The sequence below is a fragment of the Canis lupus genome, chromosome 28 (genome assembly GCF_011100685.1).
Source record: "Canis lupus familiaris isolate Mischka breed German Shepherd chromosome 28, alternate assembly UU_Cfam_GSD_1.0, whole genome shotgun sequence".
NCBI lineage: Eukaryota > Metazoa > Chordata > Mammalia > Carnivora > Canidae > Canis > Canis lupus.
Genome location: NC_049249.1, coordinates 29,384,720 through 29,411,861, shown reverse-complemented (window position 1 = coordinate 29,411,861; position 27,142 = coordinate 29,384,720). Strand labels below are relative to the sequence as shown.

At 43.8% G+C, this 27,142-nt stretch overlaps 1 protein-coding gene and 1 long non-coding RNA gene across 4 annotated transcripts in view; one reads left to right on the top strand and one right to left on the bottom strand.

The window, feature by feature from the left end:
* Positions 1 to 304: 304 nt before the first annotated feature.
* Positions 305 to 27,134, bottom strand: LOC111093061. Of its 3 annotated transcripts, none has more exons than XR_005380696.1 (5): positions 26,939 to 27,134; positions 13,257 to 13,342; positions 12,677 to 12,966; positions 9,797 to 9,855; positions 305 to 2,635 (listed from the first exon to the last, which is right to left on the bottom strand). It is a non-coding gene; the product is annotated as an uncharacterized LOC111093061 (long non-coding RNA). The 3 variants fall into 3 exon arrangements; XR_005380698.1 differs by having other exon boundaries at positions 13,257 to 13,332; XR_005380697.1 differs by lacking the exon at positions 26,939 to 27,134 and adding an exon at positions 14,179 to 18,105.
* CACUL1 (CDK2 associated cullin domain 1) overlaps positions 18,184 to 27,142 on the top strand; it is an 81,784-nt gene continuing 72,825 nt past the window's right edge. Inside the window, exon 1 of the mRNA XM_038578934.1 lies at positions 18,184 to 18,403. Coding sequence (XP_038434862.1) covers positions 18,373 to 18,403 — 31 coding nt within the window. The 5' untranslated portion in view covers positions 18,184 to 18,372. The remainder of the gene's footprint in view (positions 18,404 to 27,142) is intronic.

The following is a 27,142-nucleotide window of genomic DNA, read 5'->3' as shown; positions in this document are numbered from 1 at the left end:
AGGCCCTAGGGCTGGCTCTTCTCCCCATGAGGCACCTGCAGCCTCAGCCCCGGGTTAAGATGTTCCTTTATACAGTGGGCATCAGCCACATTCAACCTCTTCATATATAAGAAATATATATATTTCTGAGAACATGAAATGGGAATGTATATCCACACAAAGCTTGTACCCAAATGTTCCTAACAGCCAAAAAGTAGAAATAACCCAAATGTCCATCAGTCAATAACTGGGACAAAATCTGGTAGGTCCATACAGTAGATTATTCAGCAATAAAAAGGAATGAAGTACTGACAAATGCTACAGTAAGGAGGAGCCTCGAGCACTTTATGCTAAGTGAAAGCAGCCAGTCAAAAAAGAGCCACATATTCTGTGATTCCATTTATATGAAATGTCCAGAGTAGGGAAACCTATATAGACAGAGAGGAGATCAGTAGTTGCCTGGGAAGAGGTAGAGGAGAATGGGGAGTGATTGCTAGTGGGGTTACAGCTTTTTCTTTAAGGGTAATTAAAATGTTCTAAAATTGACCATGGTGATGGTTGCACAACACTGGGAATATACTATAAGCCACTGAATTTTATGCTTTAAATGGGTGACTTATATGGTATGTGAGTCATATCTCAATAAAGCTGCTTTCAAATGTCTTCCAGCAAGACACATATCAAAGACAAATGTCTTCCTGGCACATATCAAGCACTAAATAAGAGTGAGCTAGTATTATTTGGAGCTAGGAAAATAGGAATGCAAAAGATGAGCAGATTCTCTGCTTTGTGAAGCTTGCACTCTAGAACTCACCTCTGTGTCCCATGTATCCTGGAGCGTAGGGCTGGCACATGGCTCACACTTGCCATTGTTAGGCTGTGTGCATTCCGTAAAGTCTCATCATCTTACTTTATGTGAAGATGTGACTTTTAATGTCTGACTAACACTATCTGTTCCTTCTTGTCCCTTAATAAAGCTAACCACCCTCTCATGGCCCACACAGCTGACTTGCCAGTTTTGCTTCTAGATTTTCTCTACTCTTGACCTGGTTTTGTCCTCTTCTGTAAAGCAAGCTCCAGGAACTCAACGTTTCCTATAGCCTTGCTATTCGAAGTGTAATTCTGGGACCAGCAGCCTCTGCAACACCATGGAACTTGTAAGAAACGCACCCAAAGCTCAGGCATTGCCCTAGAACTACTGAATCAAAACCTGTGTTTTGACAGGATTCCCAGGTGATTCATTTGTACATCGAAGGTTGAGAAGAAACTCTGAAGCCCCTTCTGGCTATAAAGCTTTATGATTCTGTGGGAAGGCATCCAGTAACACCAGCCAAAATACATGGAGCCTTTTCCTCTGTGCCAGGGCCTCTCCCAAGATTCCATCTCATTTCCACACAAGCTCAAAGCAGGGGCAATCAAACTGCTATATTGCAGGAGAGGGAGCTGAGGCCTGGCTCAAGAAAGCTGAGCTTTTCTGCTGAGGTCACCTAGCTAATTGGGGACAGAGCTGGATCCCAGATTATGTGGGCCTGACTTCAACTACCCTTCATGCTGCGTTGCCTCTGGGGTCCGAGTGATGCTTCAGAGAGGCATTAGACATTAGAATTTTGCATTGCCAGATGATGAGGAGTTTGGCGGGCAGTTTGCCAGTTTGCCATGATGGGAGACAGCCATTCCAGGGGAAGACAAGAGCAAGGGCAGTGGTCCAGGGCCAGGAGAGAGTCTGGCAAATCCAAAGAGCAGCCTGAAGTTTTGTTTTAATAAAATGAATGATAATTTGGCAAGAGCTGGTTTCTGCTGAGCACAGCATGGGAGGAGGGGGAGACAGTCAAGTTACCTAAATTATCAGCAAGTTTCAATAAAGTCTAATGACATTTTAATGTGTTTTCTGAAGATGCTATTTACTGAGGTGAACTGCATCATAGTGAGCAAATGTATCATGCTCACTGTGCTGGAGAACGAGCTTGTGGACTGAATTTGCTTTTTATAATTTAGCTGCTACTCCTTAAAAAGGGTCAACTTCACTATAACCAGGTAAAGCATCACCAGGGTCACAGGCCCAGGAGTCTCTCCTTGGGTGAGGAACCATCACCCAGGAATGCCAGGCTTGTTGGAATACTCCCTGTTTTTGCTCTATCTGCCCAAGGTTCTGAAGTTCTCCTCAAGGGGTCCCCACATCCCTGGGCGAAGCATCATAGAGTTACAGTGGTGAGGCCAGAAGTCATTTCATAATGGATTGTAGCATGGTGAAAACCCTCAAAATCAAATCTCAGAGGCATCCATTGGAACGAACATTTTAAAGCCCACCTTTAACGATTTTGTTAGTCTTTGCTCCAGTGGTGAATCACTTGGCAAAACCAAAAGAAAGAAAAGATAATCAACACATCCTTTTCTTAACTTGGATTTTCTTCTAAAGAAGTAACTGAATCAGGAAGAATTGAGCTGTAAGGCACAGAAACTGCAAGGAAATGTGGTCTAAACAGTAAAGGGTTGTGACAAGTAGCTCCAAATTAGGGCTGCTCCAAGGGCTTGCAATGGGATGGCTTCTCAACAATACCCTAGCCTCAGGCTCTTCCCAATGTCTGCCTCAGAATATTGGTTTGTTCTCTTGTGGCTTCCCTCATGGTTCCAAGATGGTAGCAGTGGTTCCAAAAATCTAGTGATAAAAAAAAAAAAAAAGGAAACATCACTTTATGGGTTTGTTTTAAAAAGGATTGAAGCCTTTCTAGAAAACCTCTCATCAGGCTTCTAACATTTCACCGGCCATAACTGTGTTATATGCTCTTTCTTAAACCAATCACCAGCAAACTACAATTGGCTTTGATCAGTGGAGATTTATCCCCTGGGAATGCACAGAACACTTTCTCTGATCACTTGTCTGGGCTGGGCAAGGGTGAGATCTTGGAGAAAAACAAAACAAAACAAAACAAAACAAAACAAAACAACCCAAAGCTCTACCAGGAGGAAAGAATAGCAGGGGTCATGGACTTGGGTGGGCAATCAATAGGATTTGCTAATCACTCATTCATGGCAATGAAACATTTCTTGAAATTCTGACAAGGGATGTGATACTCAACTACTGATACAAATGTGCTGTATAACCACAAAATTCCAGATGCTATCAGAAAATAACCATTTATTTAACTCACTGGTCTGTTGTCGAATCTAGCCTGTGTTTGGCTAGGGTGGCTCCTCTATACCTGACACTTACCTTCCTCCTGTGACCAGTGACTAGCTTGAGCACATTCTTCTCATGGAGGTGGCAGGGGTATGAGAGCCCAAGCCCCAGTGTGTAAGCCTGTTTCAAACCTCTTCTTGCATCATGCCAGCTAATGTCCCATTGGGCAAAGCGGGTCACTTGGCCAAGTGCAACCTCAAGGGGGGTTGCTTAGTGGGAGGTGCTTCAGAGTCAGATGGCTGAGGGCCGGGATGCATACAAGGGGACAAATTGGAGTCAATGATGCGATCTTTTTTTTTTAAGATTTTTTTTTTTTTTTTTTTTTTTTTATGATAGGCACACAGTGAGAGAGAGAGAGAGGCAGAGACACAGGCAGAGGGAGAAACAGGATCCATGCACCGGGAGCCCGACGTGGGATTCGATCCCGGGTCTCCAGGATCACACCCTGGGCCAAAGGCAGGCACTAAACCGCTGCACCACCCAGGGATCCCAATGATGCGATCTCTAATGGGGAAATAAAATATTAAATCAAAAAGGAAACAAAGGGTAACTTTAACAATATTTTTGCTTTTAAACTGCACTTTATTTTTAAGATTTTATTTATTTTTTTGACAGAGAGATGTGAGTGGACAAACTGGGGGAGAAGAGGAGGAGAAGCAGGCTTCCCACTGAGCAGGGATCCTGACGTGGGGCTGGATCCCAGAACCCTGGGATCATGACCTAACCTGAAGGCAGAAGCTTAACCAACTAAGCCACCCAGGTGCCCCTAAACTACACTTTAAAGATTCAAAGTTTTCTTTTCAGAATATAAAGGAATTTAAGGATATTCAAGTGAATGTAAACGTTAAAAAAATTATGTGTGTGTAGATAGCAGAGTCTCAAAAAGCAGATTTTTCTAGCTCTGAATATCACCAGCATCTGTGGTTGTATTAACATCATATCTGAGAGTACTAGTTTCCTCAGAGCTAACTACTCTCATTGCCCCATCCTTCTCTTAAGTAGTACCTAGGGACACCTGGGTGGCTCAGTGGTTGAGCATCTGCCTTCAGCTCAGGTCACGATCCCAGGGAGCCTGCTTCTCCCTCTGCCTGTGTCTCTGCCTCTCTCTCTGTGTGTCTTCCCTGAATAAATAAAATCTTAAAGGAAAAAAAAAGCAGTACCTATGGCCTATACTGAGGAAATAAAAGCAGACCACATATATGAGAGCAAACAAGCCATGTACTTAGAGCAGACATGCAAAAGCAGGCAGGGGAATGGGAAAGCTTTATAGTGAGGAAGAAGGAAGGCTCAGAGTGCCCCCAGTTGGAGATTGTTCAGGGAGCTGGAGGTCGGTAGCTGGAAATGAGGTCTTTTGTGCCATTGATCCTGAGCTGGAAGCATTGGCGAAAAAAAAAAAAATAGGGAAGCTGGCAGGCATCGACTGAGCCACTGGCCTTCCTGGCTGGATTGCTGCAGAGGCTGTGCTCTGGCTTCCTGGGCAGGTTGCTGCAGAGGTCATGGTCTGGCCATCGTCTAGCTGTATATTAGTTTCTTGGGACCAATGATGGGAGATAGCCCCAGTGCCTCAGCATGGTGAAAAGAGTCCTTCACTCCAGACTCCAGACTTTTTCTGTGCTGCCTTCGGACGTCAGCACCAATCAGCACCCCCAGAGATATGCACAGCTTGCACCTCTCCTACCTGGCCACAGGGGCAGCTCCATGGTCCCAGAGTACAGTATGTTCTCCATACCATGACCGCTTTACGTCTGTCCATTCAGGTTGTGCTGAAGAGCCTGACCCCTGCACCTCTCCAAAGCTTTTTTCCTCTTTTCCCCCCAAGAAAGAATGAATTGTTCTGCTTTTGTGTCACCCAAACAGTTTGTGGGAACATTTATTAGAACGGGGATGGATCACACTGTGTGAAAGGCATTTGTTAACAGTTTGTCTCCTTCCCTATGCTGTGAAGAATACCTTGGAAGAGAGTGTCCAGATTTATTTGTGTCTAGTAAAGGAGTTTCCAGTGAGTAGACTCAAAACAAAGTTTTTTTGGAAGGAAGGGTAGGAGAGAAGGCCATAGAGAAAATGCAGGATGCTCAGTTAAATTTGAAGTTCAGATAAACAATTTTAAAAATATATGTTCCAAATATTGTATTATGGGGCACTTGGTGGCTCAGTTGGCCAAGTGTCTGCTTTTGGCTCAGGTCATGATCCCAGGGTCCTGGGATCTAGCCCCACAGGAGGCTCCCTGCTCAATGGGGAGTCTGCTTCTGTCTCCCTCTGCCCTTCCCCCTGCTCATGGGCACATGTACTCTCTCTCTCTCTCAAACAAATACAATCTTTAATAAAAATTTGGGGTGCCTCGGTGGCTCAGTGGATGAGTGTCAGCCTTTGGCTCCGGTTGTGATCCCGGGGTCCTGGGATTGAGTCTCACATTGGGTTCCCCACAGGGAGCCTGTTTCTTCCTCTCCCTATGTCTCTGCCTCTCTCTTTGTGTTTCTCATGAATAAATAAATAAAATCTTTAAAAATTGAAAAAAATATGGCATTATATGTTGATCGAAAAAAATGGATGGGGGCATACTTATACTAAAAAAACCTACTCATTGCTTATCGGAAACACAAATTCAACTGGGCATCCTGCTTTCTTATTTGCTAAATATAGCAGCCCTGACCACAGGGCAAATGTCTAGTTAAACTTCAAAATGGTTTGACTTTGAGGCCAAGAGGAAATCTCCCCAGTCCAACTCTTCCCTTCCCTGTGGGACCAGAACTCTGCCCCTGGGGTTGGCCAGGCTGTGCTCCTATTGTGCCCACTGATAAAGCCCCAAATGGCTGGCTCCTTCCCCAGAGATCAGAAGCCAGGCTGTTAGTTTTCTGGAAAATGCTTTGACGATTCCTAGAGGAGAAGAAATGCATGGAAATGGTAGTGGAAAGACAGGAGGAAGGAGCCTTATGATCCTTAAAGGGCAAGAAATCGCTTCACATTTCCTTCACGTGGGAAAACAGAGGCGTTAATCCTGAACAATGATGAGGAAGTATTTCTTTGCATGGGGAAGTCTTCTGTGGTGAAGCATGGTGTTCAGAGGAGCCCTGCCTGGTCCTGAGAGAGGAAAAGGCAGAAGCTGGTCCACACTGTACCTTTGACTCTCGTTCCGGGATCCACTTTATCTGTAAAAATTGTGGGGAGGATGTGCACAGTGGGTTGAACGGTGACCCTCAAAACCTGCAAATGTGACCTTATTTGGCAATGGGGTGTTTGCAGATGTAACTAAGTTAAGGATTTTGAGATGAGAAGATCATCCTGAATTATCGGGGTAGACCCCAAATCCAACGACAAATGTCCTGATCAAGAAGACAGAGAGGAGAAGAGAGACCCGTGGAGGAAAAGGCAATGTGAAGGCAGAGCCAGGTGACACAAGCCAGGAATGCTGCTGCCACCAGAGGCTGGGCAGAGTCAAGGTGGGGGATTCTCTCCAAGGGGCCCCCAGAGGAGGCGTGGCCCTGCAGACACCATGATTTCTGACTTTTAGCCTCCAGAACTGTGAGAGACTAAGTTTCTGTTGTTTTAAGCCATCAAGCTTATGGTCTTTGTTATGATAGCTGCTGGAAACTAATACAACATAGGACTAGAGTCCTAAAGCCTGGTGCATGGAGTTAAGGCTGGAGGTAAGCCTGGTGGGCTGGAGTTAAGGAAGTCCTCCAAGAGGGCCACACACTGATGCTAATAGGAAGCCTTTCTTGGTTTCTTAGGAGCAAATGGCCTATGATCCCACAGACTTCCAATTTTATCTAAGACCAAGCCCTTCTTAACCAGATACTTTATATGAGCTATTCAGTTGTTACAAATATTGGTTATAAGGCATTGTTTTAAATTTGAACATCATGTGAAAAATTTCAGATGTACATTTTTAAAAAGATTTATTTATTTATTTTAGAGAGACGGGGAAGGGGCAGAGGGAGAGAAGAATCCCGACCAGACTTCCCGCTGAGCGTGGAGCCCGACAGAGGGCTCCATCTCACAGCCTTGAGATTATGACCTGCATCAGATGCTCAACCAACTGGACCACCCAGGCCCCCCTCACATGTACATTTTTAAAATCAAGTTTAAATATGTGTCTATGGGGAACCCACATGAACATGAGATTCTCATGTTGGTTTTTGACAAAGCAAATCAGTGGTCTCCAAGTCGGGGAGTTCAGCACAATCCACTGGGTTGCAGGAAAAATAGAACTTTAGGTCAAAGAAAAAAGAAAGCAATTATACCTTCCCAGTCTTTTATATTGAAGCCCTAACCCCGAATGTGATTATATTTGGAGATAAGACCTTTAAAGAGGTAATAAATGTTAAATGAGGTCATGAGCATGGGGTCCTAATCTCATAGAATTGATGGCCATATATGAAGAGAGAGATGGATCTCTTGTAAGCCTACATTGAGAAGGCAACTGTCTATAACCCAGGAGGAGAGCCTCACCAGAACCTGATCACGTTGGCACCCTAATCTTAGACTTCCAGCCTCTAGAACTATGAGAAATAAGTTTCTGTTGTGGAAGCTTCCCCGTCTATGGTATTCTTGCAGTGGCCTAAGCTCACTAACACGGGGATGTGTTATCAGAAATATCTGGGGACTCCTGAAGTACACAATATGGGGTTCCTATATATTCCTTCTCTAATTCTTCCCAAATTCTTTTCCCTCTGGAAAGTGGAAATGGCTTAGAAAGATTGACAGTGGCAGTGATGGCTCCTGTTTGATCTTGTTTCCTTTGTTCATTACCTGTGGATGGTCCCCTCCCATACAGACTTTGGCCTTGGCCTTGTGACTTCCTCTGGCCAATACAACGATACGTAATATGTCATAAGGAGAGGCTTGGAAAATGCTTGTGAATTGGAGCTTGCTTCCTCTCTTACGTGGGACCTTCCACCACTTAGTGAACAAGCCTTCTGTAGTCTCAGGAGCCTGAGAGACCACAAGGAGGGTGGCTGTGGACATCCCTGCTGAGGCCTGGGGACTGTGCATGGGGCCACCCTGGACTACCCCAGTTCTGACCAGCTGGACCTTATCAGAAGAACTGCCCAGAGAACCCACAGAGTCATGAAAAAGAGGTTTGTCATTAGAAGTCACTACGTTTTAGGGTGGTTTGTCACATGGCAAAAGCTACGTGATACATAAGGTAGGTAGACCCTATAGATTATAGGGTCTTCACCCAGTTTAGAAGAATTGCAGTCCAAAATATGGATGGTCACCGGATGGGATCATTTCTAAGTCTTTCCAGCTTTGTTATTTGTCTCTGCAGATGTTAGCGCATATTGAGCACATATTAGATGCTCAACAACAGTTGTTGAGTGAAGATGGATCTTAGCAAACATGCATCAAGCATTTCCTAAAGATGCTTACATGGATGATTTTACTTAATCCTTCACCCCAAATATGCAGTAGGTACTATGATTACCACACTCATTTTAAGATGGGGCAACCAAGGCTTAGGGAGGTTAAATAACTTGCCCAAGACCAGACCATTGAAAGCAGCCACATTGGGATACGATCTCTCCCATATGTCTGCCTTCACAGTACCCACTTCGGTCCCATGCAACACTGCAGATTCTAAACTGCCTATCCTTGTACACTGGGTGAATTCTGATGAAAGCTAGAAACAGAAGTTTCAGAGTCCCTCTGTTGCTTATGTTGTGTTCACTACACACATCCTGCCCCTGCAGGCATACAGTGGTGGATGGGGTCTGATCACTTAGCTCCGAGAACCCCGTTTCTCATGACGGTGCAGCTGTGGGCCTGGTGGGCCCTGCCTGATTGAGAAGAGGTCACCAATGGAGGTTGTAGGGGGAGATGACACACAGCCCAGGAGCTGGCAGGTTCCAGCACCACTACCTGGGAGGAGAGCCAGGGTGCCCCTGCAGCTTGGGCTCACTGAAAACTAATTGATGCCAACTGCCTTCCCTGGGACCCAGGTGGTACCCATTATGCAAAGAGACAAAGCCAGCTTGGTGGAAGGTCTGTGCCAGGCAGGGTCTGCAGCCAACAGCTTTCCCTACTGGTGGTCTGTGTGAGGCCTTCTGTCTGTCCATCCTCTTGCCATCCATCCTCAGATGGACAAAGCACAGATTGAGTTACTCTGGTTGGAGCTGTGCACAAGCTGCATGGTGGGAGGGTGGAGGCACTTGGGCTCTGTGAATGGCGGTTGTCCCTTTAAAGGGAGTAGGGCAGCTCCTGGGCAAGGGCTGTGATAGTAACTGGAAAGTGTGGTCAGAGCTTTAACATGAGGTTATTCTTTTAGTCCTTACAGGGGATGATTTCCCAGATTCCTGCGCCCCTGCACCGTGTTATTCTCCATCACGATGAACTGTTTACTATGATTATTTTGTTTGCTTATTCATTTGCTTTTTAAATCTATTCTTCCTTGTTGGATATGAAGCCCCATGAAGGTTGAGGCCTTGTCTTTTTCTCCATGGCATCTCCAGCATAATGGCACATAGGTAGCAGATGCACAATAAAAATGTGTTGGGTGGGCTCTTCAAGACAGACATTATTCTTTTTTTTTTTTAATACAGACATTATTCTTATTAAATAAAACCGAAGACTAAAGCTCAGAAATGCTGAGTAACTTGATTGAGATTACACAATAATGAATCTTATAAACCAAATTCTAACCTGGGCTTGCCTGACTTTGAAGCCTGTGAGGTTTCTCTGAAACATGAGGCAGGTACCACCTGTGGTAGGAGAAAGACTTTAGTGCCCAAACACATTTAAATGATATTGAGTCATAATGTGAAATTCATTTCCTTTCCATGTATTTTTCAATCCTGATTATCTCAGATAATTTTTCCAAAAAAAAGAGCAGACCCCAAGCTTAGAGCCAGACTATCAGCATGCTGTTTGGCTGTGAGAAGCAGAAAGTTTGAAAAGATTGAACAAATAAGGTATGTTTCTCTTTCACGTAAATGAACCATAGGCAAGTAGCCCAGAGTGGGAAAGGTGGTTCTATGATTGTCAGGAACGCAGATCTCTACTCTGTGGTTCTGGCACTTTTATCACGTATAGTATACTTTATAGTCTAAAGTAGTTGCTGTGGCTCCAGCCATCACGTTCACCTTCTAGCCATCAGAAGGATGGGAAGATCCTGCCCCATCCATTAAGGGCCAAATTCCTGGAAGTCATGTGCAACAATTCATTTTTTTATTCCTTGGCTACCGAAGAATTTTATTTCTGGTGCTATGTGAGGAGCCTGGCTTTCACAAGGTCCAGGGGCTCATCACCTTTGGCAGAGCCTCCAAGCTTTGATAAGGGGATCAAGAAGTGCTCTGTTGTTGGACAGGCTCTAAAGTAGGACTTGCTCCATGGCTCTGCGCCCAAGACTGGTGAGGACAGGGAGCCGATCTGTATGGGGCTGTGTGAGGGAGGGCTGTGAGGGGCGATTTCCTTTCCTTCCCAAGGTCTATGTGGGTGCGGGGGGCGGGGAGCTGTTCCACTGTGTTGCTCCCCTCATTGTGCTACTGAGCCCAATGAAGGGGAAAGGTTTCAAAAGAATCCATTATGGGGACTAGGGTGCCTGCGGGAGGGGGAGCCTGGCACTGCCTCCCGATCAGATTGTGCTCAGGCCCTGGACATGCTGATCTCCAGATGAGCCTCATTGAACAAGGGGGAAGAGGGCTAAAGAGACACCTGTCTACCAATGTGTGCTCTGAACACCCACGTGTATGAATTTCTCAGGAGTCCAGGGGACGTGGTGGGAGGTGGCTGCCTCTGGGAAAAAGGACTCCAGAAGTAAAAGGCTGTGGGTATAAATGCCAGTGGGGGCAGCTTAGGTGCGTGGTGGAGTGGAACTGAATCACTTAGAGAACTGCCAAAGCAGACGACCCCACTGGATCCAGGAGAACTCAAGCCTACACCCACGCACTAGCATCTACAAGCTTCCCCCAGTAAGGATTAGCCAGGCAAGCAGCACCTACTGATCCAGAGAAGACTGCAATGTGCCAGCGACAGCAGGAGGCCTCTGTCCTCTCCCCTGAATTACCGAGTCCCAGCCCCCAGGCCCAGACAAGCTGGAAAAGGGAAGGGTTTTTTCAAAGGCACATCAAGTTCCCCTTCACTCCTAGGTGTGGGGAGGAGGAGAAAATAGACTGCCTGTCTTCACTCTCGTCCCCAGATCCCAAGCCCAGTTTTGACCAGGGAAGGGGTGGCCTTGGAATCACACAAGAAAATAGCATTCTAAATCAGACTGGGCTGTTTTATTTTTTAATTTAATTTAAATTTTTTTTGCTCAGACTGGGCTGTTTTAATAAGGAAAGGGATCTGAAAGCTCTGAAATATGCCCAAGATCTCATTAAGGGATGGGGAAGGGGCACTCAGCAGAGGCTAGTTCATTCTTTTATCTGCCTTATGTACTTACCACCTATTTACTATCTGCTAGCCATTGCCAGGTGCATAGGTCCTTGCACTCACCAGGGGTTGTGGGAGACAGGTGATGGAAGATAAAGCCACACTGCTGGGCTATGGGGGACTTTGGAAGGAGATAGAGGGAGGTAGCAGGCTCTTTGGAGGCAATCTTGAGCAAGGGCTTGAATGAGCAATGGAGGAACACCTGTGACTGTTGGGGGTTGAGATCTGAATTTTTCTCCCCGTTTTCTACTGGAGAAAGTCTAGCCAGCCTGGTGGGGTCTCCCCAAGGGTGTCAAAGCTGGTGACATTGGAGATGGGCCAGAACTGTCCTGAAAGCTTCTCATCTGATTCTGATCATCCGAAGGTCTGAGAACCAGATGAACTCAATGATCACATCAGCTGCTCACCATGTACCTGTGGGGTTGAGGAGGCAGCTGGAACCATAAGAATTGAGAGCTCTCACTGTGTCTCAGGAACCCCGCTAAGCACTTGGCTTGTAGTATCTTTTATATGTATATATCTATGTAGATATAGATATAATATTTGCAAGAACTCGGAGGTAGGTACTATCATTCTACCCATTTTGCAGATGGGGAAACTGAGGCTCATTGATGTTAAGTCACTTGCTTGAGATCACAAGATGGCACGTGGGGGTGCCAGCTTGTGACCCTGGCTTGAAACTGTGGTAATGCCTTCTCTCTGCAGAGATGAGATAAACACTAAAACAGGACCCAGCCACACAAGGTGGTAATTCCAAGAGACTGATAGAAATGGACCATTAAAACTTTGAAGGTGACAAAGAAGCCAGTGAGGTCTGGATTTGGAGGAATAAGGGCTGGACTGTCCCCAGTGGGGAGCTAAGTCTGGGAGAAGGGAAACAAGCAGAAAGCAGTGTCTGCAGTGCAGAGCATGGACATTGCCCAGAGAAAGGAGAGACACTACATGGGCCCTGGATGGGAAGTGGAGATAGTACTGGCCTTGGTGATTTATGGCAATTTGGACCCTCAACCCAGCTTAGAAGGAGATAAATGGAGCCTAAGGGCCAGAGTTTGCTGAAAACAAATATCAAATAGTGTAAAACTAGAGGTTTCATGTTCAATATATGTAAAAATAATAACTCAGAATAAAACTGAAACAGGAAAAGTTGTCTACCTGTGTCTTTGTAACTCTCTCACTGACTGGCACTCAGGAATCTGTGTCCTTCTGCCCTCCTTCCCTGCCATGCCTCTGATTGTCTGCATGATGCTTGGATATACTTTTTCTGTTCCCAGAGTCCATGAGATCCCAGTAGTCTCTTGACAAATGCTTCTGCTAGTTTGAGTGGTTTCTGATCCCGGCCATCAACATATTCTTGTCTAGAATAGAAATGATGAATCTGGTGTCCGGTACAGGCCAGTTGAGATGTTGGGGAGGGATCATGCAGGGCGACCTCTATTAGGAAGCTGGAGATCAAGAGATGGAATTTGAGCAATATATTGAAGATAGTGCCTGCTGCTGTGACAGACAAACCCTGAAACCTTAGTGGCTTAACACGATAGAAGTTTATTGCTTTACTTACACCATTGTGTGTGCATGTTCCTGGTCAGGCAGGCTTTGTCCAGGGACCCAGATTCCTCCCTGCTGTGACTCCTCCCTCCCGTACAACACTGGAGTCTCCAGTGCTCAGCCAGGACTGCGCCCAGCCTGTAGGAAGCACCCCTGCCCAGACATGATGATGATCCCTTCTACTCACTTGCCATTGGTGAAAATGAGTCATCAGTTACACCATCTCACCAAAGTGCAAGGGGGCTGATGCTGTGGAAGACGGTCTGGCAGTTCCTCAAAAAGTCAAACACAGAATTACCAAATGACCCAGCAATTCCACTCCTGGGTATGTACCCAGAAGAACTGAACACAAATGTTCACACAAATGCTTATACATGAGTGTTCACAGCAGCACTGTGAACTTGGCAATAGCCCAAAGGTGGAAAACAGCCCATGTGTCCATCAACAGATGAATGGATCAGCAAATTGTACAGATATCCAAACAACAGAATATTATTCAGTCACAAAAAGGGATGAAATGGTTATACGCTATACAACATGGGGAACCTGGAAAACTTAGGTTAGGTGAAGGAAGCCAAGCATACTGGACAATTCCTCTTGTTATAAGAAATATCCAGAATAGGTAAATCTATAAAGAAAGCAAATAAGTGGTTTCAAGAGGTTGAGGAGAGGTTACATCCTTGAGGAGTAATTGCTTAATAGGTATGGAGTTTTCTTTTGAGACGATGAAATGTTTTGGAACTTGGTCTAGGAGGTGGGTGTACAACACCGTGAGTGTTTGAAGCCCTGCTGAATGGTACATTTCAACATATTAATTTCATGTTAATGTGATTTTCACTTCAATTTAAAAAAATGCAAAGGGGCTGGGAAATGTCATCCCAGGGACAGCTCCACACCCACGAAGGGTGTCGGTGTCCTTGCTGACGGGCTAAGCATCTGTGTGCATCTTTCTCCATCCCTCCCCTAGGACCCATCTCCTACCCAAGACCTCCCAGGTCACCATCTCCAGCTTCAAGCTGAGGAAGTCCAGTCCTCTCTTGAGTTTAGGTGCGGCTTCCCTTGCTTTGGTGACATATAGACTAAAAGGACAAGGAGTCTGAATCCCCTACCTTCACAGCCAATATGCGGAGCAGGAAGAACAGACTACGATACAAACAGACGCAGAAAGGGGAAGACTGGCAGAGCAGCCCCTGGCCCCTGGCACTGCAGGACTGGGGAGGCTAGGCCGGTGGGAGGGACCGTGGGTGGAGGATTTCCCTGATTAGACCCTATTCTAATTCCTGGGAGGAGCTCTCTGGGCCATTGTTCTTTGTGGCCCTGACTCCATCCTCTGGGAGATTTTGCCTTGATCATTATCTCCTGGGCCACAACTGAAGTGAATGTTGGAGAGTTTGCCCTACTTTGCAACTGTGCAGCTTGCACAAGCCGACTTCCTGCCTGTGCAATCTCAGGGCCCCAGGGGTTGTTTAGTGCTTGAATGGTCAAAATATTTGCTGGTTTGGCCTCGTCAATTCTTTGGCAATAAAACATATAAAAATTGTAGCAGGCTTCTTACCAGACACAGAAAAAGTACATTGCGTTGTACGATGTCCCAGACAGGCAAAACGAATCCACCTTGTGTTTGATTGGAATCTCAGGGACAGGAAGACTCAGAGGGGCTGAGTGGTTTGCCTAAAGTCACACAGCCAGTTTGAGCAGAGGTGGGACAAGAACCCAGGTCTCCAAATGTACAGCCCGGGAAGCCCCCTCTCTTGCTTGGTTCACACAGGGAGTGAATAGACACAGCAGTTTCCGAACGCAGCTTTTTCTTTTGGTGCTTTTAATTAGCATATATGAAATACACTGCCAATCTAATTTAATTATAATTAGGTAACCAGAAGGCTGATTATGTTGTAAATTTAGATTAAAGAGCTGTTGTTTTCAATTAGGTTTGATTGTAAAGTGCTTTGACACTTTTCCTGGCCTCATGGAAAGTTCATTATATAACTTCCCACTCATTCACTTGCCTTTTGTCCACAGGTCTGGGGTGGTATTAACTGGACTAAAGTTCCCAGGACACCCCAGCCTGGTGAAGATTTGGACCTGGTAGCTACCCATTGGTGGCAAGGACCACCAGCTGCTACTGGGCTGCTGTATCAGGGTGCTTTCGGCTGCCTATAATACAGGGTCCAACTGGAAAAGCTCACACCTCCAGGGGACTTACAGTCTCACACGATAAGACATATGGAGGCCTGCAGGTCCAGGGTTGGTTAATTTGCTTTCAAAACATCCTTGAGGACTCAGGCTCATTTCACGTCCCTGCTCTACCAACTTCAGCATGCTGGCTTCTGTTCTCAGGCTTGTCGCTAAGTGGCTATGTGATGGTTGCTACAGCCCCAAGCAAAAATTTCCCATGGCCTCAGAAGGGGACATTCCTTCCTTGCATCCCTTGAGACTCCAGCAGCCCTCTCATGGCTCCTTGGCCAGGACTCCAGCACAGATCCATCCCAAGGTTAACCATCATTCCTGAGGAGTCATCCTGACAGGCACGGGCAAATCCAGATTCATTCTGTAGAGCTTTTCCTGGAGTCCATGGTTCCTGATGCCTCCCAGCGAATTAGTAGAGGCTGTGGGACAGGGAGTGGCTGTTGGCTGGGCTACCAATGGTCCTTGCCGGAAGCCTGTGTGGCCACACCCTAGGCAGATCTGACAGAACTCAGCGTGGGTTCTTGACTCTCCATCAGATATTTGCTTTCTCTCCATTCCTGAGGGCTAAGCTTTGGCATCGCTTGTAGGTGGTTTTGGCAGTACGAGGTGTAGTTAAGCAAGAATAAAGATGAAAGAGAGAGGATATTTTAGAAGATGCTGCAAGCCAACTAGAAGATGAAAGAGAAGTGCACATCATTGTGGGAGTGGCCAAATTGTCCCAGTTGTCTCTGGGGAACATGGAGAGCTCTGCCTTGGAAAGACAGCATCAGGGAGAATGGGTTTGACCTTCAACACCTCAGGTAATGCTCTCAGCAGTCCTCTGAGGTATTATCTGACCCAGACTCTACTGTTCTGTTGTACCAGGCTGCCTCCAGAAGTGACCATCCTCTTGCTGGTGGGTCACCTGAAGCTCCTACTTCCCTCTGCTGCCATGCATGGCCCACTCGTGGACAATGGAGTGTGGAGGACATATGGATAGGTCCTAGAGTCAGACTCCTTGTGCTCACATTCCAGTTCCTCTCATCCCTAACCTTGGGAGTTTAAGCTCTCTTAGCCTCAGCTGCTTCATCTGTAAAAACTCAATAGGGTTTGTTCTTGTGAGGATTAAATGAGGTAATACATAGAAAATGCCTTAGCACAGAGTCTGGCACCTAGTTAATGGGCAATGAATATTTGCTATTTTTATTACTGCTATTAGTAGCCTTAATATTACTCTTATTATTATTCATGGCATTCTGGGCCATGTGGAAAAGATGGTTGATGCTCTCACCATCATGACCCCCATAATCCTTTTCAGATTTGGTGTTAAGGGGAGTTCTGAGCACAGAGAAAAGGCAGCCCATGTGGATGGAAAAAGCCCTTGATATGGGCCTGGCACATAGTAGGTACACAATAACCATTAGTTGCTGTTTCTGTCTTAAAATTATACAAACAGCTCAATGGCCTTCCCATTCTCTCCTGTCAAGCCTCCAGAGTGATGCTTAAACAGTCGCCTTGGAGACAATGTGCTCCAGGAGAGAGGTTTCCATTTTGAATCTCTAATGACTGCTCAGGCAACTTCCATTTTTCAAAAAATCGTGTTCCTCAAAATGTTGGGGGCATTTGAATACATCAAAGTTGAACAATGGATCGCCATAGTTGTAAAAGGTTGTTCCATTCTCAGAAAGGTAGAAATATAAAATCCTCGATCATAACTGTCTTTTTCGACTGTCCTTAATGGTATTTTGTTGCCTTCTGAAATGAATTTTGTTCTTTTATTTTGCAATTAAACACACGAGTAACTGGCTGAAGTCCAGTGAATGGCCAATAGAGATTAGAGTCTCTGCAGCACTCCTAATGGTTTCCATCTGTGTCTAAACGGGATTAACTTTACAGCTTTTTAAAAATCACTGGTATCAGTTCATCCAGTTTTCCATTTTCCCATTTTTACAAAACAATAAGGCAAAAACATGCAATTTTCATAAACATATACCGTTGACCAGATAATGAAAGGGACCTGCCAAAACTGACCTGGATGGCTGGCAGGATGCACCAATCTTGCCAAAGCTGGAAATGTTTGGGTTGAGTGTGAAAGGCAGTTTGGGGTATAATGTATGAAAGTGCAGATTATGTGTGAAAAAAATGGAGTCGAGACCCATTTGTATCTGCCCCTTCTTAAATATGACAAGATAGCTATTAACTCCTACCAGATGATCAGCATGGTCTCTAAAAGGCCCTGGCCTTTGCCCATAGCTAATCCACTGAGGATGCTGGCCCCATGATCATGATGCATCTTGGTCCAACCACCTGGAATGCCAATGAGAATTGCCCAGATTGACTGGCCATGAAGAACCAGGTGTTTTGTGCTCATTGCTGCCAACCACAGACATGCCCACGGCACCTGCCAGTGCTGGCTGATGGCGGAGGGCCAGTCCTGAATGTCAACCACAGGAAGGGTCTCACTTCCAGGCCACAGCTGAACTATGTTGGGCCCAGGTGTTCCCTTCCCCCAGGGCTCCACTGGGGTTGGATGCACTGGATCTTTCAAAGCTGTTTCATCACTCAATGCGCAAACCATGACTTTTAATAAACTTCTGAATTTTCATCTCCAAAGTTCCCTTTAACCTGCTCCCCTCACACAGTCCTTTACCTCACTTCTCCTTCACAAACCTCTTTCACTGCTACATGGTTAGCACATTCTCTTATATATTTTTTTCTTCAACTGTTCCCTTCAAGTCTCTGCTTTAAACCAACATAGCTGTTTTCGGAGTGCAGCTTCTCTGCGACCTCTTAAGGAGACAGGTTTCTCATACTTTGTATTTCTCTGATGGTGAGGTGGTGCTAGCACTCTTCTTCTTCCTTCTATCCCCCTTTGTGAGCTCACCTGGTAAGGCACATAGCATTGGAGTTTCCCACTCTGCTCCTGCATGGCGACCATCTCCTGGTTATTAGCATCCCTCACTGTTGTTTCTGGATGACCTTTATCTCCACGTCAACTCCTGCCATCATTCCCATGAGGGAAACTTCAACACACATGCGGGTGGCTCTTCCAGTCTTCTGAACTTTTACATCCCTAGCCCCCCAACCAGGCTGGATTCTAATATTTGCAGCAGGAGTACAAATGGAGGCTCATCTGTATGTCCCAATATTTAAACGATATATATCCAGGTAACCAACTGTGTGTGTTTTTTTTTTTAACACATATCCTTTTCCCTTTCTTGATACAAAAAAAGATACATGTAAAGTTATGATAAAATATCAAAGATGACTGAATTGAGCTGCATTTGTATATGTCTGGGCACTCTTTTGAGGAGCTTATAATTTGGATAAGTGATAAAATAAAGTCATACATAATTCATAGATTATATTTATTCCATAAAAGTTAATTTTCTTGCCTTCATTTAAGTAAATTACTAATTATGTTGTTATAATAAAGAGTTTCACATAATTTGTGTTCTATTGAGAGTAATGACTAATTAGACAACTTTCTGAGGACATTGTGGTTCTTAGGGTGTTTTTCATTGATTTCAAAGTGGAGAAACTATGTTTGGCTGAGGTTGAAGCAGCTAGAATTGTCAATTAAATTCTTAAGGCAATACTCGGGTTGGCAGGGGACCATGAGTTTAATATATTATGGTCATGATATATCATGAATTTGATATATATAACATTTTTGGTGGGGTTAATTTGTATATGAGCAATTATTGTCACTGATAATAGTACAAAATATTTTGATCTCATTATATAAATCACTAACCACCAATATCACAAGATTCATTGTCTCTTGAAAGAAATATCAAGGTCCATACAGTATTTTAAAGTATTTTCCTTATGAATTCTTCAGGACTGCCAACAGCACCATGTTTTTAATGTGTTAAAATTTTTCTCCAGATTACAGTTAGAACTGTAATGGCCCAAAATAGTCTCAAAAGAAATTCGCTTGGGGGAAGTTTTGTATGAATTTCCTTCATAATCATGTCAACTTCTTTGTTTCCATAAAAATTTTAAAAATTAATGCTTTAAAAAGTGAAATAGACAAACTTAACTCTGGTTTTCTTTTGTAAGCAACAGCGCAGAACAGATAGCAGTGGGTAGTGCAAATATACTTTCTACAAACACATTTTCTACTGAAGACTATACTTCACTCATAGATAAGGATCTTCTGTTTCACTTAACTCTTCATGTGCATCTTAAATATCTTGTCTAAATTACATCAAATTTCTTTAACACAGCGAATAGCTCTAAGACCGTGAATAAGAGCATGAAAATGGACAGTTGGCACAACTGGGAAATGTTACTTCGTTATGCAAGAATCCATTGTATTAATGCCAAGTGGAAAGGATTTCAGAAGTTAATTAATTTGTCTTCTCTTTCAGTTAAGTGCTTCTGTTGCTCAAATCCTCCCTGCATCCTGATATATCTCTGTCTTGTATGTAAGTGGTGGACATCACCCAAAAGCCGCAGGCATCCAGGAGTGGTCACTTGTTTTGAGGACATAGGGTGTAGAGAAGCAATACCAAATTGCTAATTCAAACATTCTACCTTTTGGTTATGACCTATCCTGCTGGTTTCTTAATTAAGGACAGACATCCTTGCAGTAGCTCTTCAACCTCACAGAGACTTCTCATCCATAAAAAACTTTACCTTCTCTCTAGCCATCTGCCCCATCTGGTCTTTATTTTCTCATCCAGCTTGAAGTCTCTGGCTGATTCATCATTTCTATCACTCACTCAATTCTCCTTCCATTGCATGCATCTGATAAAACCCCAGCTATGGATGAGCATGATCACCTACCAAGGTCTGTATCAGAGTGGCTGAATCTTCCTTAAAACCTTTCCTTCCCTCCCTTCAGCATTTAATGCATCGAGTTCTGTCCAGCCTAACTCCAAAATCAATCTGCCGTCCACCACCTCTCTCCATGCCCATTGATATCCCCCTGGTCCAAGACAGCATCATGACTTGCCTGAAGTATTGCCATAACTCTGTAATTGTTCTCTCTGTTCACTCTTTCCTTTCCTATAAGCCCACTCCCCATCATCCTTATAAAATGTAAAACACATCACAGCACTTCCCTACCCCTTTTCCACTCAAGCAGAAACACAAAATCCTCAATAGGACTTGTATTACCTAGCTATTACATCCTCTCCTTTACCTTTTCTCCATATGCCATATCCCCTTCCCTCTCCCTCACTCCACTTGAGTCTCATTACTTTAAGTTCCTAGATGATGACAAATGCCTTTTCTCACATTGATTCTTCTATCTGGAATGTTCTTTCCCTAAATTGCTGATTTATGAACTTCCACCCTCCTGTCATCTTAGCAGAAATATGCTTTCTCAGAAAAATTCTCCTGATCAAAGTAAAATAATTTTGTTATGTCTTCTCATTGCATCTAGTATTTTCCTTGTCATGCTTTGGGTCATGTGGTTAATTGTTTAATACTTGACATCTTGGTGGAATGAAAACTCCATGGGAGGCAGACACACTTTTTGCCTGTTTACTCTCCTAGCCCCAGCATGTGCCTGGACATGGAAAGATTTGTGAATGACTGAGTGAAAGGCAGAGGCCTGCAACAAGGTGCTGATATGAAGGACTTTAATTCTGCAGCCTCCTTCAGCCTAAGCCATTTTCTTCAGCTTCTAAATTCACCATGTTTACAGGGAGAATCTGTATCACTATCTGTTTCCCTGCCAAGATGAAATTTAGGATTCAGATGCTAAGATGTAAAAGGAAGGAACAAAATTCAACATGGAAAGAAATACTGAATAGTGAATACTCCCCCGAGTGGCTACACATTTTCACTGTAAGCAGTAATCTCAGTGAAACTATTAAGGCTTGAGTTATTTTCTATGTCTCTAATCCTCTTGCCTTCTAATCAAGATCATTCCAATAGCTTTATACATTTAGACTTCCAATTGCATTATACATCACAAGTCATTTCTTTGTCAAATGCTGTATTGGTCCATTATAATCTCCTAGGGATTAAAAAGAGCATTCTTCTTTATCCTGATATAGGTTATTTCTATCAAAGTCATGTTTTTAAGTTTTCCATGCTAATGTTTTCATGAAATTAATAGTAAATTTAAAGTAAAACGCAATTAAAAGAACTCATTTATATGCTCTGTGTTGTCTACTACATCTTCTTTGATTCAATTAGTTCTTGGCTACCTAGATGAGGCATGTCTTTGGATTTTTTCACATATTTTTTCTTGTCTTCTTTCCTCTTCTTGTTCACCTCTGAGCAATGTCTTCCTCCACTAACAATGCAAGAATTAGGAGGGTAGAATAGATAAAAAGATGTAAAAATGGCAATAATAAACTTTGCTTTCTCTTAGGGAAAATATATCTTACCTTACAGATAATATTTTAAGAGCTGACTAAAGAAAGAAGAACTGTTAATATGAATAAGATTTCAGGTAACTTCAGCTAGTCACGCATGTATTTATTCAAAAGTACTGAACAATCACAATGAACTATTCCACGAGAAAAGTGACATGAATGTATTTAAAACCGAACAAAGACTAATTCTTAATGACAAAGTCTCTGTGCTCCACCCTCTCCAAGTTTTAACTATTTTAGACAATTAGCCATATTTTTATCTAATTAGTTTGTACACAAGTTTGCATACATATATTGATTAGGGAGGTACTAATGGAGGGGGCAGAGTGGAGAGGCTTGGATGAGGTTATGTAGTGGATAGGCTCCAGGAGCTCAGGTACTTGGGCCTCTAATGGGCACTGTTGCATACCCAGCATCTATTTAAACCTCTCCACTTGGCCCCAAATTTTGTTCTGGTATCCATTCTTCATTTCTCAGCCAATGTACTTAAGGAGAAGCCGATTCCACTCTAGGATCCAGGTGTGGGCCTTGTTTTCTAGGAATAAATCCATACCCTTTCCAGTAAATGGCTCTGGAATATGTCTACATGTCATGTGAATCAGTTGTGGAAGAGGAGCCAGTTCAGCACTAGAGGAAGTTTGCAGGGGGCTTCTGGGGAAGAACTTGCTTGCTCAGAATAGACCGCTAACAGAAGTTATGGGTCCTCTTATTTTTTTAAAAGATCTTATATATTTATTCATTTATTTTGAGAGAGAAAGAGATAGAGTGCAAGTGGGGGGTGGGGCAGAGGGAGAGAGAAAATCTCAAGCAGACTACAAGTGGGAGCGCAGAGCTGGACTCAGGGCCAAAATCACGAGCCAGTCGCTCAACTGACTTATCTACCCACGTGCTCCAGGCCCTCTTCTTCTTGGCATTTTATCCATGTTGAAGAGGCCCGGGGCTGTGACGGTCATTTTACCAATAGCCTGAGGATGGAACTAATGAAAGAGGAGAGCAAGACAAAGACCATGGCAGAAAATGGAGCTGGAGCCCTGGCTGAACTACACTTTTCCTTTGCCCTGCTTAGACCTTGTCAGTCTGGTAGTCAATGAATAATAGCCTTGATTTTTACACAATTTTTACTTGAGAATTGTGTTTCTGGGAGCCAAAAGGTACATTTTAATGTATAGAATCCCGATTTATACACCCCCCCCCAATATATACTTTTAAAATGTTGTGTATTTACTATTTATTTTCTAAAATAATTTACTTTTTTGAGAGAGTGAAAGCACAAGCAGGGGAAGGGGCATGGGGAGAGGGAGAAACAGAATCCCTGCTGAGTGGAGAGCCTGATGCAGGGCTCAATCCCAGGCCCCTGGGATCGTGACTTGAGCTGAAGGCAGATGCTTAACTGACTAAGCCACATAGGTGCTCCTGTTGTGTTTATTTTTTAAACTTAAAGGTTTAGAATTTTTTCTGATTATAAAAATACACATTCATTATAGAGAATGTAGAAAACATTGAAAGATACAAAGAAGATTAAATCCACCCATAAACCCATTATCCTAGATAACTGCTATTAGTATTTTGAATCAGCCTTCTCTTTGTGTATACAAACTTATGATGTAGGTTGGCCAGGTCAGAGGACCCAGAGCAGGTCCCACATGACCAGCCAAGGGGTCCTTGGCTTTGCACAGGATGGAAATCAAGTGCAAGCCAAGAAGAAAAGCAGAGTTTATTGAAGACATAGAACAGACACAGAGTGTTCAGAAGACTTAGAAAGTAAAGGGAGCAGGAGTCTTGTCTTTGCTCAGGGTTCTGGAGTTTTTATTAAGGCTGGTGATGTGGTGTACATGTGCTCCTAGGCATCCAGAACAGGAACTGGTAGATCAAGGATGAGTACTCAGGTGTCCTCTATAAATCACTTATGCCCTGGAACCAGGGGTCTTGGCATTAAAGGTGTTTGGAGTCAGTGGTCTTGGAGAAGTTTATAACCCTGCCCTGTTACCCCTTAGATGTTATGTATTGTGGTGAAGATTCCAAAGAAATCATTAACTCCTTGACCTTTACAAGAAGGACCTACATTAAGGCTTGTATAAGGCAGGGGTACAGGCCCTAGCAAGAATAGAAGCAGGAAAAGGAGCGAAGAAAAAGACGGCTTTTTTTCCCATGGGGTCCTTTTATGTATATATTTATAAATGTACATACATATATATGTATATATATAATTAATATATTTTTATTTATATATATGAATACATATATTGGCTTTTTTCCATGAGGTCCCATATATATATATATATATATATATATATATATATATATATATATATATATAAAATTATATATATCACATCAGGATATATACATATCCTGGTTTAATGAAACTGATAACCTAGTGGGAAATAGAAATCAACCAACCAGGAATCCCTGGGTGGCTCAGCAGTTTAGTGCCTGCTTTCAGCCCAGGGTGTGATCCTGAGACCCGGGATCGAGTCTCACATCAGGCTTCCTGCATGGAGCCTGCTTCTCCCTCTTCCTGTGTCTCTGCCTCTCTTTCTCTCTGTCTCTCATGAATAAATAAATAAAATCTAAAAAAAAAATCAACCAACCTAAAAGCCAAACAAATAGATTAATACCTGCAACTATGGGAGCTTGTAGTAATTATTAACCTGTGTTATAACTGTCCATTGTTGGGTCAGTGGCTGCTAGTAATGTTATTCCCTATCTTCATATCCTAGAACAAATTATCTAAGATTTTAAGTTAATAACTATTAAAATACAATATGCTTTTATGTGTAATTTAATAATGTCTCATAATGTCCATAAAAACAACCAGTTATCAATATATTCATTTGGTTTCTCTTTGGTAGGTGGTATTTCTTCTTATTTATGGCAAATTGCACCCTGTTAGTGATTGCTTAGCTCCAATCATCATTAGATTTTCCCCCAATGGTGCATTTAATTACAACTAAAATGAATGTCTTATACTGGTCATTTTGGCAGTATACATACAAAGGGTTCAGTGTTCAACAGTGTGCTGGGTAAAAACCTCTGGAGTAGGGCCTTGCTATGATGGAAGCTACTTTCCTAAGAGAGTACCAATCCCTTAAATTCTAAATGTTTTCCAATTTCCGTTATGATTTTTCTGACCCATGAGTTGATTGGAAGAAAGAGTAGAAATATGAAGGTTTACTAGCTGCCCGTTGGTTATTGATTTCTACTTTAAATACATACTGGTCAGAGAATGTGGTTGCTATGATACCAATCCTTAGACGTTGTAGAGAGACCTGCTTTATGACCCAGTATGTTCAATTTTTGTCAACTTTTCACATATTCTTGTGTATTTCTGTTCTACGGTTGTTGAGTGCAATGTTCTGTTTGTACTCATTAAATCAAGCTTGGTAATTGTGTTATTCAGCTCTTCTAGCTCCTTAAAGACTTTTTGTCCCCTTGATCTACCTATTAGTTTCCTGCGGTACTGTAACAAATTACCACAAGTGGTATGGTAAACAACAGAAATGTACTCTCTCACAGTTCTGGAAGCTAGAAGTCTGGAATCAAGGCATTGGTAGGATGGAATTCTCTGGAAACTCTAGAGGGAGAATCCATTCTTTGCCTCCTCCAGATTGGGGTGGCTGTTGACATTTGAGTGGGAATGTGGCTCTATCACTCCAATCTCTGCTTCTAGGGTCACATTATCTCCTGTTTTGTCTTCTCACATCTCCCACTGCCTTTCTCTTAGGACACTTGTCATTGGTTTTATGGCCTACTTTGCTAATCCAGGAAGATCTCATCTCAAGAGCTTTAATTTCATCCTCAAAGACCCTGTTTCTAAAATACGGTAAAATTCACGGGCTCTAGGGATAAGGACAGGGACATATCTTTTGGGGTGCTATTCAAACCAAACCACTGCAATCCAGAGAGATGTGAAAATAACCTACTGTGATGGTAGATTTTTTTCTTCTTGTGCTCCTGTCAACTTTTGCTTCATATATTTTGTGACTGTCTTATTAGAGATATATTTATGATTTGTATTTTCCTTGTGTATTGAATATTTTATTACGTAGAGACCTCTATCTCCAGTCACACTAAGCCACTCCCCTAAATAGTCTCTTGATGATAAATGATCAGTTGCTGTTTGTCTGCAAAAGATTATGTTTGCCTTTTTCCATCCTCTTTTTTGCTGTGCACAGAATTCTAGGGTTACATTTTTTCCCACCCTTAGCATTTTACTCAATTATCTTTCACTTAAAAAAAATATTCTCCAAATTTCCCAGGGCCAGAAAATCAGTATAGTTCCAGGCCCAGGGAATTAAAAACAGGCACTGCTTCAAAAAAAATATGTGCCATTAGTATGTGGGAAGCACTGTCTAAAATTAAATCATCGTTAAGTGATTGGTAAACAGTTCCACTAAGTATAGCACAGAATATAGTGGGAAAACATATGCAGAGAAGCCGAAATAAATGTGGACATTGAAATACATCCGAGACCATGATTTCTCAGTGGCTGAAGTGATTCTTCACACTCATTACACATCTGTGGAAATACAGATTCATCACCTGCTAGAGAAAAATGTAACAACAGGCTTTTCTGACAACTTTATCAGCCAGTAGCCAGGACGAGCTCCGCAATAAACAATTATAACGTTTAACCTCATATAATATACTGCTATTGCTATAGCTCGGGAATGCAGAGAAATTCAAGAAATTATAGTTACATAACCTCTCCTTTTTTGCCCCTCAGGACTCTCATACGTAATCTCAAATTTGTAGTCACATTTGTTGAACACTGTGTGAAGCTTGGCATTTAAAAATTCAAAATTCCTGGCCTCAGTGTATGGAGAAGTTAAGGAACTTAAAAAAAAAAAAATCCACAAATAGCTCTAACGCCTTTTTTTTTTTTTAGTCACCTTGCTATGTTTCGGTTTTTATTCTTGGTTTTGAGAGTTTCGGTAGTGTGGGCTGAAGCCCACGAGCTAGAGCATCAAGGGCCACCCAGAGCATCCCTCCCATTTGTCATGTGCGGACCCAGGCCTCTCGGGAGCCCCGTCGCCAACCAAAGGCCCGGCCGGCGAGACCCTTCGCGCATGTGGTGTGCGAAGACCCGGTAAACCCGGCGGGCGGTAAGAAAAACCCCACCGAGACGGGGGCCGGCGCCGCCGCGAACGCCAGCGGGTTCGGGGCGCATCTTCAGCTGCCGACCAGACTCCGGTCGTCCTGGCAACCGGGCAGAGGACGCGCGTGCGCAAACTCTCTTGTCACGTGGGTCCGGCCTGGGCGGGGGATCGACGTCGGCGCCTCCGGACCCGGGGCCCCTCCCCTCTCAGCGCGGGGCCAGCCGAGGCGGGCCAAACCTCTGCCCTTTTGCGTGGGGGTGACTCACAAGCTCCTGCCCCTTTTCTGCTTTCTCCTGGCTCGGTCCTCGCACCACGTGCCCTCCTGGCCGCGCCCCCAGCTGCCCTTTCCAACTGCCTGTTGGACGTTGCTGTAAAATGTCGTGAGGGGCGCTGCGCTTTACGGCTGCCTCTCCCAGGCTAGAGCCCGGGAGCGCCCACCGCCGTCAGCCGTGTCTCTGTAGAGTCGGCCC